The sequence below is a fragment of the Amblyomma maculatum genome, chromosome 1 (assembly GCF_055883805.1).
Source record: "Amblyomma maculatum isolate TAMU_Amacu chromosome 1, ASM5588380v1, whole genome shotgun sequence".
NCBI classification, from domain to species: Eukaryota; Metazoa; Arthropoda; class Arachnida; order Ixodida; family Ixodidae; genus Amblyomma; species Amblyomma maculatum.
Genome location: NC_139344.1, coordinates 18570399 through 18590146, shown reverse-complemented (window position 1 = coordinate 18590146; position 19748 = coordinate 18570399). Strand labels below are relative to the sequence as shown.

The window sequence follows — 19748 nt, the reverse complement described above, 5'->3', positions numbered from 1 at the left end:
TCTTTTATTCAATTCTACGATCTTGAACTATAGTTTTTTTTCTTTAGCTGATAATTGATTTGTTACAGTAATCCAGCATACGCAGTGCATTTGGCTCTTCACTCTGAACCCTGGGAAATCTGCTTTCGTGGGTATGTGCCATTTACCAAGAAAGAAGAAGAAAAAGAAGAAGACGAATGCGTTAGCGGCGGTGCGTTCCTGTGTTTCCGCCTTGTCTGACGAGCGGCATGGCTACGAAGAAGCTGGGGAACCAGCGCATTCAAGTTTTTGTACGGTGGCGGCCCCCGAACATACTGGAGAAGGCGAGCGGCTACACAAGTGCAGTCGAAGTGGTCGCGGACAAGAAAGAGATCCTTGTAAATGACCGCGTCATTCCGGAGCGTTCTATCCGCAAGTTATTCACTTTTGACAAGGTGTTTGGACCCGAAGCAAAGCAGATCGACGTGTACCGGGAGGTCATGGGGCCCACCATAGCCCAGGTCATGATGGGCTACAACTGCACTGTGTTCGCGTACGGCCAAATGCGCACCGGCTACACCGTCGCCGTGGAGGATGAACGATCAAACGTGCATCTGGGGTGGGCTAATGGCCAGCTAGCCGGGACCATTCCCCCCACTCGGCATCAGCTCTGCGAAAAGCTCCAATCACAAGACCTCAAGTCCACTATCAAGGTCTCCTTCCTCGAGTTGTACAGCGAGGAGGTTTTCGATCTGCTGAGTACACACGAGGACACGCCGATGCTCAAGATTTACGAGGACTCTACTAGAAAATATCCATGATAATACAAGGCCTTGAAGAGATCACTGTGCGCAACCGTCAAGAGGTTCCTGAGATGGGTGCAGCTAAGCGCCAGACTGCGGCCACACTACTCAACGAAACCTCGTCACGCAGTCACGCCGTCTTTGCAGTCACTGTCCGCATGCGTGAAATGACTGATGATGGGGATGAGCTGGTTAAAACTGGACAGCTCAACCTGGTTGACCTTGCGGGCAGCGAGAACATAGACTGCTCTAGCGCTGCTGACCGAGGGGCAAATGAAGCAGGGAACGGCGACCAATCTCTGCTTACTTTGGGCCGTGTCAGAACTGGTGGAGAAGTCAGCAGGTGCACGTGCCTTAGAAGGAAAGCAATCTGACGTGTCTGCTGCAGGACGCCTTAGGTGGTCGCACCAAGACTTCCATCACTTCTAACATCTCACCCTTGAGAGTTGTAGACATGACTGAACGGCACCTAGCAACTGCTGCCCTGCTCCATGCAGGACACGGATATGAGCTTGGATGCAACTGAGCAGGTGCAGTCTAAGACATCGCTTGAGAGAGGCAGGCTGCCCTTGTTCGCGTCCGGAAGCTGCAATCACTGCAGATGCTGAGGAGCTTTTGTGAGTTGTCAAGACTACAATGGGCGGCGTTGACCTGCTGTATCAGAAGCTTCAGCGAACATCTGTCATCGATCTGACCAACATGGAAAGACAGTCTGGATTCGTGGTGAACTCTAAGGATTGCTTCAGCCAGGTTGAGACTAACTCACTAATCAGTGATTATTGCACTGTATAATCGTTTTGATCGAATCCACGTATCTGTGCCTGTGCTACCTATTGTTTCTTGTATAGAATATAAGATGTACCCTCTCTGCTCTGTGACGCCCAAACCGGGCCCTGAGGGTACTTCAAATAAACTGCACTGAACAGGTCGCCACTCGGCGTCATTCCCTAGAGGCGTTGGAAGATAATTTGCCACCATCTGTAGCAGATTCGAGGTACTGCTGTTGTGGCATATATATTTCGAAAGCCAAGGAATTTATTGAACAAGGTGCTGCAGCCGACATGTGCACCTACTGCTACAGCCTGGACTGTGGACAATACCGTGCAACATGCTTAGGACGCTATCATGCGCTCTGATGACCCTCTGTTTCTTTTTGGTCTTTTTCTTTGCTTGACAACTTAAAACAGCCGCGTGCTGCGTGCGAGTCAGGCGGCAAGAGTTGTTGTGCAGAGAAGATAGGCCGCTATCTCATTCGTGCCCGTTACATACGACTCCAAAGTTTTGTCTTTTTAGTGTCCTTGCCCATGTTACCTAATTCGTCTAGCAAGGTGATTATTTATTGTATAGGTGAACTTAACCCTGTGTTTCCCAGTTTTGCATGAAATGTGGATAATATTCGTTTCTGCTCTTATAACTCTCTGCATTGCCAGCACGCTTGAAGTAATCGTATTTTTCAGCATACTTATCAACGACACGGCGAAGTGTCAGCTGTCGCAGATGCAGGAGGCCCGTGAAACGATAAGCTCGTTCAAAAGCTGCCCCTAACTGCAAAACGGCCGAAATATTAGTGACCGTAATGCTGCGTTTACAGATTATGGAGCAGTTTTGAATCTCCTGAATGCACATACGTATTTTTGCAAGGTTTTGTCGCCCTCGGATATTCAAACAATTATAAAAATAATTTACTCAATTCAATTACCTTGGGCTTAATGTCTTCCTAATTAATCTCCCATATGTTTACCTTTCGATGATCAAATAGACCCATTAGTGATGAAATCCTGGAAGCTCATAACTTTTATCCGACGTTTCAATTATTAACGGACAAAGGAGATTGGCTGAGGCCTTCCTTAACACCTCCTCCGACTTCTGAAAAAAATGAGATCAAGTATCATGTGATCGCATTGTGCGCGATTGGTATGTAGTGTCACGTGATGCTGTGAGGTGTGTGAATGGCAACGCCGTGAGGGGGAGCGTGGATTTGTTAAGAAGTCAGCGCGCAGATCGCTCGTGCGGGTCTCTTAATCTGTACGGCCCAGCATGCCGAATAAACATGTTGCTTAGTCGCTCTGCCTCTGCTTCGCTCGCCGCGGCTACAACATAATTGGCGACGAGGATGGGATCCCGCTGGACTACGTAAAACGCATCGCGGCGTTCGTGATCCCGCTGGACTACGTAAAACGCATCGCGGCGTTCGTGATCCTGCTGTACTGCGTGAAACTCATCGCGGCGTGCGTGGAAGCACCGGCGTTCGTGGAGAGCGTTTGGGCGAGGCACAGGGATGGCAACGCTTGGAAGTTTCGACCAGTTCGTCGAGGACGGAGACGAGGATTTTGGGTCCTACGTGGAAAGGTTCGAGCACTTCCTGAAGGCCTCCCAGGTGAGCGACGACCTCAAGGTCTCGATGTTTATTACGGCAATAGGCAAGAGGGCTTACAAGACGCTGAAGACTTTGCTAGAGCCTAAAACGCCAGAGGACAAGACTTATGCGGAACTCGTAGAAGTGCTGGGAAGTCATTTCACCCCAAAGCCCATGGTCATCGCAGAACGATTCAAGTTTAATCGGCGGTACCAGCATCAGGGAGAGTCCATAGCAGCATATGCAGTGGAGTTGAGGCGTTTGGCAGCTTCATGCGAATTCGGGGAATTCCTCGATGAGGCCCTTCGAGACCGCTTTGTAGTGGGCCTCTGCGACAGCGCAACGCAAGCAGAGTTGCTGAAGAGAAGCAAGTTGACGTTTTCGGACGCCTGCGACGTTGCGAAAAGCATCGAGCTAGCGCGGAAGGAAAGTCGGGAATTTCAACCGACCGGGACGCAAGGTACAGTCGACGCCGTACGTCATAAGCCAGGCGGTGGGAAACGCCAGCAGCAGCGTTCAACCGGTGCAGGACTAGCAAGGGACCGAGTGTCTGAATCGCCGGTCTGTTTTCGGTGTGGCTCAGCGCACGAAGCATCGAACTGCAAATTTCGCAAGTATCGTTGTCGTGCATGCAAGCGTTACGGACACTTGGCGAAAATGTGCAAGTTCAAGTCTAGAGACGCGGCTAATTCGGTAGCTGTGGAGGACGCGGATTGTGACCAAGTGTTGTTGTACAATGTCTATTCTTGTGCAGAACGCCCAGGGCATTATGAAATTTGTCTCAAGGTAGCCAAGAAGGATGTTAACATGCAAATAGACACGGGTGCGTCTGTTTCCATTGTGCCAGAAACGCTATACAGGAAATTGTGGCCCAGTCTACCTAAAGAGCCTTGCCACATAAAGCTGAGGACATACGGTGGGTCGCCGCTAACAGTCACAGGGAAGTTGACGGTTCCAGTCGAACATAATGGTCAGTGCAAGCAACTTCCGCTCATTGTCGTTAAAACCGACAATAGCGACATTGCGTTGCTATGGCGTGACTGGCTGGAGGCTCTTAAGCTAGACTGGTCAAGTGTGCATGGCGTGTGTTTAGACAAAGTTGCGGCGCTACTTGAGAAGTACGCAAAGGTGTTCGAGCCCACTCTGGGGCTGATCAAAGGTAGTCCAGTCAGGCTGGTTTTGAAGGAGGGGAGCAACCCCGTATTTTGCAAAGCGCGACAGGTGCCATTTTCTTTGAGGGAAACCGTGTCACTTGAATTGCAGTCTCTTGTGAACAGGGGAGTGTTAGTCCCTGTACAGAAAAGCGACTGGGCGACGCCCCTAGTTGTTGTGCCTAAGGCGAACAACAAAGTCAGAGTGTGTGGGGACTTCAAGGTTACATTGAATCCGTGCCTGCGAACTGACCATTATCCACTTCCCGTGATGGAAGATTTGTTTGCAAAGTTGTCAGGATGCAAGTATTTCACAGTGCTTGATTTGTCGACAGCGTACCAACAGCTGGAACTGCATCCGGAGGCACAATCAATGGTGGTTGTCAATACACACCTGGGGCTTTTCAAGTACACGCGCTTGCCTTATGGCATCACAAGTGCACCTGCTATTTTTCAGTCTGTCATGGATGATGTGTTAAAAGGGCTTGAGCGGGTAAGCTGCTACTTGGATGATGTGCTTATCGCAGGTTCAACATTTGACGAATGTTTTCATCGAGTGGAAAGGGTGTTGGCACGTTTTCTAGAAAGAGGCATGCGATTGAAAAAGGAAAAGTGTAAATTCTTTCAGACATCTGTCTCTTACCTAGGCCACATTCTGGACGACAAGGGCGTTCGGCCATCAGATGAAAAGGTGAAAGCGATAAAAGAGGCACCAAGTCCAAAAGATGCGGCACAGTTGCGAGCTTACCTGGGCTTGATTAACTTCTACGGGAAGTTTGTACCGAACATGTCAGCTAAGCTTAAGCCTCTGTATAATGCTCTAAAAAAAGAAAAGGGATTTCAGTGGTCACAGGAAGCTGAGCAAGCGTTTCAAGAAAGTAAGAGTTGGTTGACACAAAGCAATGTGCTGACATACTACGACCAGAAAAAGCCGATAGGACTAGTGTGCGACGCTTCGGCTTACGGCGTAGGAGCCATTCTTTTTCATAAGATTGGAAGCGACGAAAGGTCAATTGCCTATGCTTCCAGAACGTTAAGTAAGGCAGAGCAGGGGTATGCTCACATCGAAAAAGAAGCCTTGGCTGTTGTTTTTGGGCTGAAAAAGTTCCACAAATATCTGTTCGGGCATCGCTTTGAGATTTACTCCGACCATCAGCCATTGGTAGGCTTGCTCGCTCATGGTAAGCCCGTACCAGTGATGACAGCAGCCCGCATGCAGCGCTGGGCTTTACTGCTTGCAGCGTACGATTATCGTTGGGTTTACCGCAAAGGTCGAGAGGTTGGAAATGCTGACGGTTTTTCAAGGTTACCACTTGCAAATCGCAATGATGTCTCGGATTATGCACATTTCTTTTCAGTTGTTGATGAAGTGCCATTGTCTGCTGTTGAAATTCAGAAGTGCGCTCGAACTGACAGAGTATTGTCGAAAGTGCTGTGTTATACTATGAGTGGTTGGCCGCCGCATGTTAAAGATGATGAGTTAATGCCTTATTTAATTCGTCGACATGAGCTATCTGTAGATCAGCAGTGTGTTACATGGGGAAATCGAGTGATTATACCTCGTGGGTTGCGCAAACAGGTGTTGCATCTTTTGCACGAAGGACACCCCGGGATGACGCGCATGAAAATGCTCGCCCGTAGCTTTGTGTGGTGGCCTCAGCTCACGGAGGACATTGAGCAGATTGTGAAAAGCTGTGACACGTGTCAGTTAACACAAAATGCTCCGCCACGTATTCCACTGATAACTTGGGGTTGGCCAACTCGCAGATGGCAAAGAATCCATCTGGACTTTGCTTTTACCGATAACCAGTGGCTCCTAGTCCTAGTGGATGTGCATTCCAAGTGGACAGAAGTGTTCGTCATGCCATCCACCTCTACCGAGAAGACCATTGAAAAGCTGCGGAGTGTCTTTGCGTCCTACGGCCTGCCAGAAGAAGTAGTTACGGACAATGGTCCACAGTTCTGTGCCAAGAATTTCGCAGACTTTCTCCGCAGGAATGGGGTGCGGCATACCAGGACGCCACCGTACCACCCCGCATCAAATGGAAGCGCAGAGCGGTACGTACAGACCATTAAGCGGGACCTTTTGCGACAGGTTCTCGACGAGAGAAGAATAGGGATCAAGAAAACCTTGCAACATCGGGTTGACCAATTTCTGTTCACGTACCGAAACACACCAACCGCAACCACGGGGCTGACACCCGCGGAATTGTTTCTGTCATGGAAGCCGCGCACACGCCTGACCTTTCTCCAACCGAACTTGGAAAAACGTATGGACGACAGGTTCTACCAGGCGAAAGAGAAGGCTAACGAGAGAGGGCGGTCATGGAGATCATTTGAGGAAGGCGACCATGTGCTCGTCCAAGGACTACGTCCTGGGGAATCGAAGTGGTTGCGAGGCGTTATAGAATAGCGGTGCAGTGCATCCACCTACAATGTTAGAATAGGGCAGGAACAGAGGTTTGTGCATGCTGACAACCTACGTCCGTGTTCGTTTCAAAGTGTTGAATCCGGGCCAACTGTGTATCCTTCTGTGCCTAGTTCAATGCCTGATTCTGTAACGGAAGAGTCGTCTACTAAGACCCCTTCCTTAGATACGTCTGAGCCACAGGATTCCTCAGCACCACAGCCTGCCCAAGCATCTACGTTGCGGGGACAGAACGCCAGTTCGCCTGCAAGGTCCACGCTGCCTGCACCACCGCTCCGGGAGCATGCGCCACCTCCGGACACGCCACCTCTTCGGCGCAGTGCTCGTTCTCGGAAGCCTCCTGATCGTTATACCCCATAGAGCTGGTGTAAAACAGTTAGCGGAAAAGGGAATGAAGTATCATGTGATCGCATTGTGCGCGATTGGTATGTAGTGTCACGTGATGCTGTGACGTGTGTGAATGGCAACGCCGTGAGGGGGAGCGTGGACTTGTTAAGAAGTCAGCGCGCAGATCGCTCGTGCGGGTCTCTTAATCTGTACGGCCCAGCATGCCGAATAAACATGTTGCTTAGTCGCTCTGCCTCTGCTTCGCTCGCCGCGGCTACAACACAATTATTAACGGGCAAAGGAGATTGGCTGAGGCCTTCCTTAACACCTCCTCCGACTTCTGAAAAAAATGAGATGGGTTCAACGCTGCTGAACCAAATATGGAGAGAAAGCATTAGCTGCGGGTGACCGAGCGTTCTTCTTCTTACTTTTCTACTTCTTCTCCTCCTCCTCCTTCTTCTTCTCCTCCTTCGTCGTTTTCTTCTTCTTCGCGCCTGTTCAGGGTCATTCGGAACTGCTGCCACGGACTACGCAACGCGCCGAAACACGGCCTAGTACAATCCACAAACACGTTTTCCAGCGAATGATCTCGTAAATCCGTCCCGCAGTTGCCTGGAAAACGGCCCGTGTGTGGTGCGGGCAAAACCGGTAAGGCATAGTATATCGGCCAGGCTATTGTATATGAAATGAACGCCGAGGAAAAATTGAACCTGGCGTGTATGACGACTGGTTACAACTTTCCATTGACAAACAGCCCACAATCGCCCAAAAAGGAGCTTTTATGATCTTGTACATTGGCCGGAAGGACGAAAATCTAGAGCTCACACCACCGTCCACATCCCTAATTGGCGATCGCAGAGTCCATAATTGTCACATCATCATCATCATCACCATCATCATCATCATCAAAAATTTATCCTCTTATCACCCCCAAATTTACAAGTAATAAATACCTAGTTTGCTGCTGTCCTAGGGCCAAGAAAGAGAAAAAAAAAGCCAACGATCGAATATTAGGTAGGAACAAAATTTGTGCGGCGTAACTGTTTCAGCATCGCTTTAATGTTGAAAACATCCATCAGTTGATTCTGCAGACCTCTCTTCGCTCGGATTCTTTCGCCGAATCTAACCTTATGGGTTCTGTGAATATTTTCGCGTTATGTTGATGGCAGTCCTGGAGTCGGGAAGGCACCGAAATGACTGTACTGTAAAAGAAACTTCATGGAGCTATCTCGCCACGCACAGAAACGAAAAGCTTGGATACGGCGAAGCGACATGCAGTTGTGCTCGGCGGTGCCTGAAACTCTCGGTTGCGCTCGACTTAAAGCTGGCAAGAAAAGCTGTCCGTTAAGGAAAGAAATGCAACTATAACAATATAGAGCAAGTGGCGGAATTCACACGTTGCTGCGATCGTACGAGATAAATCCGGGCGCACGCCGTTACAAAGAAAGTGATACGGCCGCGTCTTGGAGTCATTGACCGCTAACAACCAAATATGCACGAAGTTTCGAGGTAATAATCAACCGCAAAGGTTGAAGAGAGGCTTCTGTAAAAACAGCGGACGCCGGTTCACACTGAAAACGACGAAGTTGAAGTTTGGGCATTGCGAGGAGGCGGCAGGCAGTCACGTATTTTTTTTTTCACAACATTTTTCACCAGAAATAATTTCTAATTCATAATTTATATATAATACAGCCTATGTTCGGATCAAGTAATCATTTTTTGTGTATGCCCTAAACCCCAACCAATCCGCTGTTTTGGGTACGTGCTTGAAAAGTCATATTCGTACGTTATAGTGCTAATTTACAAACATCGCTCAGTCTTTCTTTTTCTTTTATTCAATTCTACGATCTTGAATTATACTTTTTTTTCTTTAGCTAATAGTTGATTTGTTACAGCAATCTAGTATACGCAGTACATTTGGCTCTCCACACTGAACATTGGGAAATCTCCGCTCGCGGGTATGGGCCATTAACCAAGGAAGAAGACGAAGAGGAAGAAGAAGAAGAAGAATGCGTCAGCGGCGGTGCGTTGCTGTGTTTCCGCCTTGTCTGACGAGCGCCATGGCTTCGAAGAAGCTGGGGAACCAGCACATTCAAGGTTTTGTACGGTGGCTGCCCCCGAACACACTGGAGGAGACGAGCGGCTACACTAGTGCAGTCGAGGTGGTCGCGGACAAGAAAGAGATCCTTGTAAATGACCGCGTCATTCTGGAGCGTTCTCTCCGCAAGTCATTCACTTTTGACAAGGTGTTTGGACCCGAAGCAAAGCAGATCGACGTGTACCGGGCGGCCATGGGGCCCACCATAGCCCAGGTCATGATGGGCTACAACTGCACTGTGTTCGCGTATGGCCAAATGCACACCGGCTACACCGTCGCCGTGGAGGATGACCGATCAAACGTGCATCTGGAGGGCTAATGGCCAGCTGGCCGGAACCATTCCCCCCACTCGGCATCAGCTCTTCTAAAAGCTCCAATCACAAGACCTCGAGTCCACGATCGAGGTCTCCTTCCTCGCGTTGTACGGCGAGGAGGTTTTTTATCTCCTGAGTGCACACGAGACGCCGATGCTCAAGATTTACGAGGGCTCTAGAAGAAAGGGATCCATGATAATACAAGGCCTTGAAGAGATCACTGTGCGAAACCGTCAAGAGGTTCCTGAGATGGGTGCAGCTAAGCGCCAGACTGCGGCCACACTGCTCAACGAAAACTCGTCACGCAGTCACACCGTCTTTGCAGTGACTGTCCGCATCCGTGAAATGGCTGATGATGGCGATGAGCTGGTCAAAACTGGACAGCTCAACCTGGTTGACCTTGTGGGCAGCGAGAACATAGACTGCTCTAGCGCTGCTTACCGAGGAGCACGTGAAGCAGGCAACGGCGACCAATCTCTGCTTACTTTGGGCCGTGTCAGAACTGCTTTGGTGGACAAGTCAGCACGTGCACGTGCCTTAGAAGGAAAGCAATCTGACGTGTCTGCTGCAGGACGCATTAGGTGGTCGCACCAAGGCTTCCATCACTGCTACCATCTCACCCTTAATTGAGTGTTGTAGACACGACTGAACGGCACCTAGCAACTGCTGCCCTACTGCATACAGGACACAGATATGAGCTTGGATGCAACTGAGCAGGTGCAGTCTAAGGCATCGCTTGAGAGATGCAGGCTGCCCTTGTTCGCGTCCGGAAGCTGCAATCACTGCAGATGCTGAGGAGCTTGTGCGAGTTGCTAAGACTACAATGGGCGACATTCACCTGGTGTATCAGAATTAAGCTTCAGCGACCATCTGTCATCGATCTGACCAACAAGGAAAGACAGTCTGGTTTCGTGAAGAAGTCAAATGATTGCTTCAATCAGGTTGAGACTAACTTACTAATCAGTAATTATTGCACTGAATAATCGTTTTGATCGAATCCACGTATGTGTGCCTGTGCTGCCTATTGTTTCTTGTATAGAATATAAGATGTACCCTCTCTGCTCTGTGACGCCTAAACCGAGCCCTGAGGGTACTTCAAATAAACTGCACTGAACAGGTCGCCACTCGGCGTCATTTCCTACAGGCGTTGGAAGATAATTTTCCACCATCTGTAGCAGATTCGAAATACTGCTGTTGTGGCATATACATTTCGAATGCCAAGGAATTTGGTGATCAAGGTGCTGCAGCCAACATGTGCACCTATTGCTACAGCCTGGACTGTGGACAATACCGTGCAACATGTTTAGGATGCTATCACACGCTCTGATGACCCTCTGTTTCTTTTTGGTCTTTTTCTTTGCTTGACAACTTAAAACAGCCGCGTGCTGCGTGCGAGTCAGGCGGCAAGAGTTGTCGTGCAGAGAAGATAGGCTGCTATTTCATTCGTGGCGGTTACGCGCGACTCCAAGATTTTGTCTTTTCAATGTCCTCTCCCAGTTTACCTAATTCGTCTAGAAAGGTGATTATTTATCGTGCAGGTGATTAACCCTGTGATTCCCAGCATTGCATGCAATGTGGATAATATTCGTTTCTGCTCCTATAACTGTCTGCATTGCCAGCATGGTTGAAGTAATCGTCCTTTTCAGCACACTTATCAACGCAACGGCAAAGTGTCAGCTGTCAGATATTCAGGCGTCCCGTGAAAAGATAATCTTGTGCGAAAGCTTCCCGTAAGTACAAAACAGCCTAAACATTAGTGGCCGTAATGCTGCGCGTTTACTCATTATGGAGCAAGTTTTGAATTTCCTTATTGGGCCTGCGTATTTTCACGTGGTTTTGCGGCCCTCGCGTATACAAATAATTATAAAAAATAATTACTCAATTCTGTTCCCATGGGCTTAATATCTTCTTAATGAATCTCCCAGATGTTTACCTTTCGATGATCAAGGGACGATTAGCGATGAAATCTGGGAAGTTCATAACTTTTATCCGTCGTTTTCGATCATTAACGGTCAAAGGAGATGAGTTCAGGCCTTCCTTTCTACCTTCTCCCAATACCGAAAAAGAAATGAAAAAGGGGAGGGGAGGGGAGGGGTGAAATTCATACACACATCGTTCTTTCAGTGGAGGATCTCGCAAATCCGTTCCTCACTTGACAGAAAAATAGCCCGCCAGAGAGTGGTGCGGGCACGAAGCAGTTACTACGGCGCATGCATTCGAAAAGCCCGTATGCGACGGTTTTTTTTTTCTTTTGTCTAGCTTTTTGTCTGCTATCAAAGCGTCCGTCAGTGCGGACAGAATGTGGCGCACTGACTTTTCCGCATCTCGCTTTATATGCGTACGTGAGCCCCGCACAAATTTATCGTCGAATCAAGCAGCGTGGTTTATGTTATGAACATTTTCTCAGCTTTTGCCGATGCTCATAGGCTGTGCTGTTCTTCTTGAGAGTTTGGCTTTTTTTTTTTGTCCAACATAGGTCACAGTGCTGTTCAGTTCTTATTACAGAATTCTCTTTTCCACTGGTTTCGCAAGACGCACGGGCGTTCGCATGGTGGACGGGCGTTCTACATGTGGTTACGACGCCGCGATGAAAGCAGCGAAAGTTAGCCACGGAAATACGACTGCCACCACGCCGATAGCACGCAGAAAATATAGATGTAACCCCTCGGGTGACCTCAGCAACGAGTTGTCCAGGGAGAACGACTGAACGGTATACGGTGGATGAGACTGGGTGACCGCTTTCTGGTAAACAACCTACCCCTTTTTTTTTGTTTTTTTCATCGCGTCCAAGAAGCTCAGAGAAAGCACTGCGATTTTTACAGTGCTTTTCGTTCCAGGCACCTACGGTTCTTCTGTCCGAGTTATCGTTTCCATTTCCAGAACCGTCTGCTTCTCCACTGCAGTGCCGTATTTTTTATGTTTGCGAATTAGTGGGTGAATAACTGCGTATTACGGACGTGAACACAGTTTCGCTTCATAGGCGCCTTTGCACGCAGCAACGCCATGTATCACTCACTGGCAATCCTAGTCTACTGACGGCATCACTCGTATCCACTGCCCGCAGAAATAGCCTAGATAGAGAAGGTTGCGCGCGGTTACGGATGATGCCGCTGTAAGCAGAGCAGGCGCTGCTGGCTGCCGAAGTGGTCGGGCCGCAATCAAATGGAGACGTGCTGTGTCTGGCCTCGGTTTCCTGTCCGGAGTTCGAACACGCGTTCAACCACGTCTTGCACGGACGACGGCTGTGGCGAGATTCTCTTTCTCTTGATTTTCCCTTCTTCGTCTGTCTACTGCGTAATGTCGGTGGTGCGTGCTCAGCTACCACGCGTTACTGTCGCCTCTGATGTGCGAGAATTTCTCGATTCGTGCGGGAAAAAGAAAGCTAGAGATGGGCAAGACGGCTCACTTGAACGGCTCACTGGCTCACTTACATCTGTAGAGGTGAGTGGGTCGCTTAGGAGGGGCAGGACCTTATATATATATATATATATATATATATATATATATATATATATATATATATAGCTTTCCTTGCACCACCTTTAGAAATGGACGAAAACAGGCACAATGTACCTCTTTACGATGCACTGCTCCGCTGCCGAAAGGTCTGGGGTGGGATCATAGGGGAAGAGAACGAGAGAGGGAGACGAGCTTCAAGGCGAGCGCCACTTAAGGCGCGGATGTAAACTCTTAATATATATCTATATCAGTGGCGTAGCCAGACATTTTTTTTCGAGGGAAGCTGACGCTGCTGCTCCGCCTCCTCCGTATCAAGATACCTGTCAGCAACCTGTCACTTCTCAACTGCGCCATATATTCTGCATGCCGGGATGCAAAGATTGCACGAAAGAATATATACTACCGCCCGGGGCTTTCTTCCATCGAGTATCCTGCGCATGTATTGTTTCAGACGAAAATAATTTGTTTAATTTAGCAAAACCAAAACTGAAAATTTATCATATCCAGTTTTCCAGCCATACAATTAACATTAGTTCAAATATGTAGTCTTCCTAAAGGACCCGCCGGTGAAATGGTTGCCTGCACACCCTCCAGTGTGCTTAAATAACTGTGATTGTAATGCAGCATCTGCAACAAACTGGAGTGTTACGAACAGACCAGGACTCCCAGCAGACCACTTCGACAGACTTTCCACCGGAGCATACATAGCGGCTAAAAACACCGAGATTCAGTGCCAACAAGAGGCCCGGGAGGGAGAAGACAGCGCGGCGTCAGAAGATCGTATTTGGCCTGCGGAGGCTGCTCATGTGGCGTTATGCTCCCTCCTAGAGTTATTTATTTTTTTTTTCTCCACGCATTCCATCTCTGCGTGCTTTGTGAGCTTCTCTGATAGTATGACTTGTCTTCTTTCTATGGTCCGATGAACTATTTCAGAAAACTAAATACACCTCTCGCTCTTTTTATTCCCGCCGAAATCTCTTTTTGAGCATGAAAAATGCCATACTGTCCAGATTGATTTTCGGTTCTGGTGGTTATTTCGGTCTGCGGTGTATGAAAGTACGAAAAACTTTCGTGAGGGGTTGAAGCCCCATAAGCCCTCCCCCTCGCCACGCCCCTGATCTCTCTCTCTCTCTCTCTCTCTTTATATATATATATATATATATATATATATATATATATATATTAGGAGCTTTATAGTAATACCAAGTAAAATCAGTTTTGGCTCTCACGTGCCACAGCAAGCGGTGGCATTTAGCATCAGTTTCTGCCTGCGCGGTTGTGATTGCAGTTGCGGTTTCTGCCTGTTAAGAGGACTGAGGAAGGTGCTACGAAAGAACGCGGAACATTCGAACCCCTTCGCTCTGCTTTTCTCTTCTCCGGAGCATGGCTCCGCTCCGGACACTAAAAAACAACGCGTACCAAGCACGCCTGGAGTATGACAACATTGGCCTCGATCCCCTGACGCCCAGCCTCAAAGGCATCAGGGGAGGATGACCCCGAACCGTCCCGTCGAATCCAGGTCGCCGGGTTTTCTGCTGCTCCTGATGGTGACCTGGTGTCCAGTCCTTACTTTTTGGGTGGACACCATGATGGTGCCTCAGCTGGAAAACACAAGATAAAAGAGAAAAGGAGGGGAGAAATGATACACCCGGTGCCCTCGCATTTGGATATTTGGCGCAGTCATTAAGGAGCCGTTGGATGGCACAACGACAACTGTCGTGCTTCTGCCGGTGCGTTTGGCCCGAACGGCAGTTGTGCGACGAGCGCGACGGGCATATGGCCATTATTTCCCTCCTTTTACCTCCCACTGACTTCTTTCACTTCTCTTCCGATCAGATGATGTATAAATAGTTGTAGTCAGTGCTCTCTGTGTCCCCTTCTATCTTCGTCCTCGTCCTACGCGCTATTTCATCACAAGAGTAAACTGCACGTTCGATTGTCTTTTGAGACACGAAAGGCTCCCTCTTCAAATGGTGTTGTTGCACCAGCGAACAATGCACGACCGATTAGTGCCGTGAGCCATCGTTCGAACAGCAGCATGGCAATAAATGGCGCCATTCTTTGCCAATTAAGGCTTCTTTACTCCCCCTTCAGTGGCATCCGGCTTCACACTATATTAAGCATACAGAGCCAAAGGGATTGCCGCGGACCACACACAGCGGACGAGTACGAGTACCGGTCCCCACTAGTCGGCATGGAACGAAAGCATAAACCTGCAAGGCAAAAAAAAATGGTGGTTGATTTGAATAGCTAACCAAATGCGAAGTAGGTGTGTAGCACTGCTTGACCGTTGTACTTCAGCATGTCAAGCACGGCGAACCTGCGCCACAGTGCCAGACGGCCCGGCTTCATACATTGGGAAGCGAAGCATGCGCGCGGCGGAACCGCGTCCTCAGCTACCCTTACACCATCTTCAGAAATGAACGAAAACAGGCACAATGTACATACCTCTTTACAATGCACTGCTCTGCGGCCGAAAGGTCTGGTGTGGGATTATAGGGAAGAGGACGAGAAAGAGAAACGAGCTTGAAGGCGAGCGCCAGTTAAGGCGCGGAGGTAATCACAAACAGCTTCACGACACGGCGAGCGCCTTGGAGCTGAGGTCCAGGGAGCACCGTGCGTGCACGTCTGCTGTCGGTGAAACGGCTGAGGAGTGACTGATGCGAGGGTAGAGATGTCGAAGATGAGGACGCGCGAGTGACACACTACTTCCCACTCCGGAGTAACACACGCTTGTGAAACGTTGCCCAGTGACGGCCGCCACGTCTGCAACTGACACGCTCCTCTATCACTGTCTTACTCTCTCAGCTCCGCCCCCTCAGTGTTAAGTCGCGTGATGCGGGCGTCGCCACTTTCCTTTCCTCATCTTCAAATTCACGGAAAGACGGATGGACAGAGAGAGAGCTGCTGCAGCTATGCGGCTGCTCAGCCTCATCAATGCTGAGCCGTGCGACGCGCGCGTCACCACCTTCTTTTTCTCAACTTCAAGTTCACGAAGAGAGAGAGAAAGAGTGAACGGCTTCGGACAGACATCGCCGAAATCCGTGATTTCGGCTAGTAGTGCTACGCACTAAAAGTGCGGGCACCAGCAGCACGGTACCCGCGGGAAGATCCGAAGGCAATGGGTTGGTTGTGACACTGAAAAGGAAGGGCGGTATAGTTGCTTTTTCGCTTTGCGTTTTGAAAAATCTCACCCGGCTCCTACAGACAAGGCTTACTAAACGAGAGAGAACCGGCTTTTCAAAAGAACCGCCATTTCAGCCATCTAGCAGATCTCAATTCATAGAACCACCTCATTCGCTCACAAAAAGAACGGCGCACTCCGCTCAAAAGACAGCCGAGGGAGAAAACATTACTACGAATCTTGCGAGAAAAGGCAGAAGGTTGCTTTCTCGCATCGCTAACAGATGGCGATGGCGCGGAAGTCGCACTCGCCTGTGACGGAAAGATTCAGTGAACGAGAGGATCAGTAACCAGCTCTTCGAAAGATCCGATGGCTCCGACCGCTCCGATAGCTCTGACCGCGCTCCGGATCCGACGGCTCCGGCGGATGCGGCTCCGACTTTGCGGAGCCAAATGGCTCATCCGCTCTTTGATAGGAGCGGCTCAGAAGAACGGGCTCGCTCCGGAGCGACCCATCCCTAAAGAATGCGGCTTAAGTCTTCGGAATTCGTGGCGGGTTGGACTGCTTCGTTCTTTAAAGTGCACTCTTTTACGTCTCGCACTGAAATAACTACAGTGCAGAATCGGCACTGCGCAGCAGATGTCGCCTGGCACCGTGGAGCTTTCTCGGAAGCATGGCGGATCGTCCCTGTTAGTCCTCGCGCAATCGCGCCAACTTCTAATGGCGTGTGGACTTTTGGTTCCTTTCGCGACTCCGATAGAGCGTCAGCTCGCACGAGCGCATCGACTGCACGATAGCCCATTTGCATGAAGTAGCTCCGATTTTCGGCGGCCGCTCTGAGCGTTCGTTTCGCTGCCCATCCGACGCACGCGCGCACAGTTGCCGGAGGAGGCGGAGGAATGGTGGTTGGGGTGATATGACGCGCGCCCCTTTTGCGGGCCGCCATGCACTGCTCGTTGTCGGACTTGGGGACGACGGATGTCACGGACATATGCGCTGTTCGTTGGGCAGACTTTATATTCCGATCCCCTCGCCCTCCCCACAGTCCTCTGGCAGCGGCGGCACCCCACCCGCCGCGATGCGGATGAATGGGGCGGGCCGGTGGCAACGGCAGCAGCAGCAAAAGCGAGGACGGGGCGCGCTCACCCGCTGCCGCATGCGCGACCTTTGACAAGGCATCGGGGCGAGTCGAGACTTTTTTCTTGCTCCGTTCTAGCTTTGGAAAGCGTCTAGTTTTACTATGGTTAGAACGTTTCCTGCTCTGCACTGCAGCCGCTACCCGAGGCCCACACAGCTCCGATGCGGGAGTACTTCGCCTCCCCCCCCCCCCCCCTCCCCTCCACGGCCTGTTCCCTCCTTCGTCGGGATTTGTCGGGAGGTCACGCCAAAAGTGCGGCTGCGCACCCCCAACTCATCTGCCCGGGCCCCGATCAGCGCTGGATGGAGTAACAAGAGCGCGGTGCGCGCGCGGATAAGGGTGAGCGAGCGCGGACTTCGGCGACAGCTGCGCGCGCCAAAAGAAAGTACACAAGGCCAGTGCGGTGTTCCTGGTCTCCGCATTATCCTGCTGCCGATTTCATTTTTCGCGGCGTCCGTCTTTGCGGCCTTCCGCGCTTTGCTTTGGTAACGTAGCTTGCAGCCTGTTTCCTTTCTTTTTTTTTTTTTTTTTTCGTTTCTGCCGGACCGGTCGACGCGCCAGGCACACAGAGGAGCCGTAATCGAATGAGGAGTGTGCCCGAATAATTGTTCTATGAGCACGGGCGAGAACGAGGAAAATCCGGGGAGCGGTATCGTCGCGAGGAGGTTGGAGGTATCATGCTAGCGAGATAAGCCGTCTATTGAATCGGGCAGCGGAGATAGTTAGCGCCGGCGATGTGATCAAACTGTCTCTGGCGAAACAAAGGAAAAAGAAACTGCAGATCCCGGCCGATCTCGAGTATACCTTTCGAATTTCGTTTTATGTTTGTGTCTTTTCTTCATTTTCTTTTTCTTTTCTACCGGCTGATTTGCATTATAGCTTTCTTCTTTTTGAGTACCGTGCTCCTCCTTCACATCTGCATTCTGTCGAGAGTGGAATGGTAATGAAGAAACGCAGATAACTTGAAACAGTGTGAATTTCCTCATGCTCTTTCGCGGAACGCGCAGAAGGATGTACTCTAAGAGCTGAGAGCACATAATGTGGCCTTGAAGGAGCTTGTACAGAAAAATTAAATCTACTCTGACACGACGGCAGTTAAGAGAAGGAAGATTCAATGGGGTACTCTTGGTGGAGCGAGAGGAGGAAATTGAGCAAGGAAAGCAATATCGAAATATCCGTAAATTTTTTTTGCTGTACTCGGTCAACCTTGTTCCAGTTCGATTTACAGGTGTCACTCCAAACAACCGACGCGTACTCCAAAAGCGGCAAGCATATGGAGAGGTACAGCTTTAGGAATGGAAGTGGAGTACAGAACTCTCTCGAAAGTCTGCAGACGAATCCGAGTGTCTGCATAACCCGCTGAGCAATGCGTTTAGTATGAGAGGAGAAGCTGAGGGTGCGGTCAAAAAGTACACCAAGGCCATTAATTTCATCAACTGTATCCAACAGCACAGAATTCACAGAATAATGGTAGAGAAAGCTGTGCGTTTTACGAGTAAATGAGACAACCCTAGGTTTGGAAGAATTGAGGGTAAGTCGATTCTTCGCACACCAATCAGAAAAAAGCAGATATGTCTGATTGCAACAACAAGCAATCTTGAAAAATATGTATAACCTTGAATATTCTTATATCATCAGCATAAAGAAGAAATGAGGAGTTCTTGATGACAGAGGAAACGTCATTAATAAAAACGAAGAAGTGATGCGGGCCTAATACAGAACCTTGAACTCCACTGGTTGCAGGATAAAAGAAGGAAGTCTGTCCATTGACATTGACTAGGCAGGAGCGATCAAGGAGATAGTTACGTAGGAGGGCTACGATTCAGACTTCGACACCATGAGAGTAGAAGCTTTTCAAGTAGTAATGAGTGAGTAACAACGTCGAAAGCTTTGCTCAAATCACAGTACACAGTGTCAACCTGCCCTCTCTGAAGGACTGCTGCAGAGGCATATGTCATAAACGTGACTAGGTTGGTTGAAGTAGAGCGACCCGACATGAAGCCATGTTGATTCGGTACGATGACATGTTTGAGATGGAAGGAAAGCACATTGTGCAAAGCTAATCCGAAAAGCTTAGAGGTTGCACTTAGAAGAGAAATCGGACGATAATTAGAAACATGAGATTTGTTCCCTTACTTGAAGACAGGAAACACGCGTGCTATTTTCCACTCGCGATGAAAGGCAGCATTTTTCAAACAGTTATTAAATATAGCAGTCAGAACTGGTATACAAAGATACATCTGAAGGCTTTTATTATGGAGGCTGTAATGCCATCAGGTCCAGGAGACAAAGATGGTCTCAGACGCTTAAGACTCGCAGTTATTAGCCTCTCGTCAAAGAGAAAGGAATTAGATGGTGCACCAGATGGGAGGCATACGGAATCGCAGTGTGGAGGTTTGTATACGGAGGAAAAATGTTGGGCAAAACTGTCGGCAACATCCCGAATTTCTGACCCCTGAAAGTCAACTAAGTTGATACTGGAATCCGATTTAATAGAACGCTTGCGAACGTACTGCCAGAACTGACTAGGACGATTCGTGGCACTCCTCTCTAAAGACCCGCTTGCGTTTGCAAAGAGAACGCTAGCGGCGA

General features: G+C 49.4%; 1 protein-coding gene and 1 pseudogene across 1 annotated transcript; both read left to right on the top strand.

Annotated features, from left to right (window-relative positions):
• Positions 1–227: 227 nt before the first annotated feature.
• On the top strand, positions 228–779 carry LOC146201876 (kinesin-like protein KLP2). Its single transcript, XM_084599542.1, has one exon. The coding sequence runs from the start codon at positions 228–230 to the stop codon at positions 777–779; it is 552 nt and encodes a 183-aa protein (XP_084455668.1).
• An 8304-nt stretch (positions 780–9083) lies between these two features.
• On the top strand, positions 9084–17189 carry LOC146201875 (kinesin-like protein KLP2 pseudogene; annotated as a pseudogene).
• The last annotated feature ends 2559 nt before the right edge of the window (positions 17190–19748 follow it).

Excerpts from the sequence above, each read along its gene's own strand:
- LOC146201876 (XM_084599542.1), top strand. The coding sequence starts at position 228 with ATGGCTACGAAGAAGCTGGGGAACCAGCGCATTCAAGTTTTTGTACGG.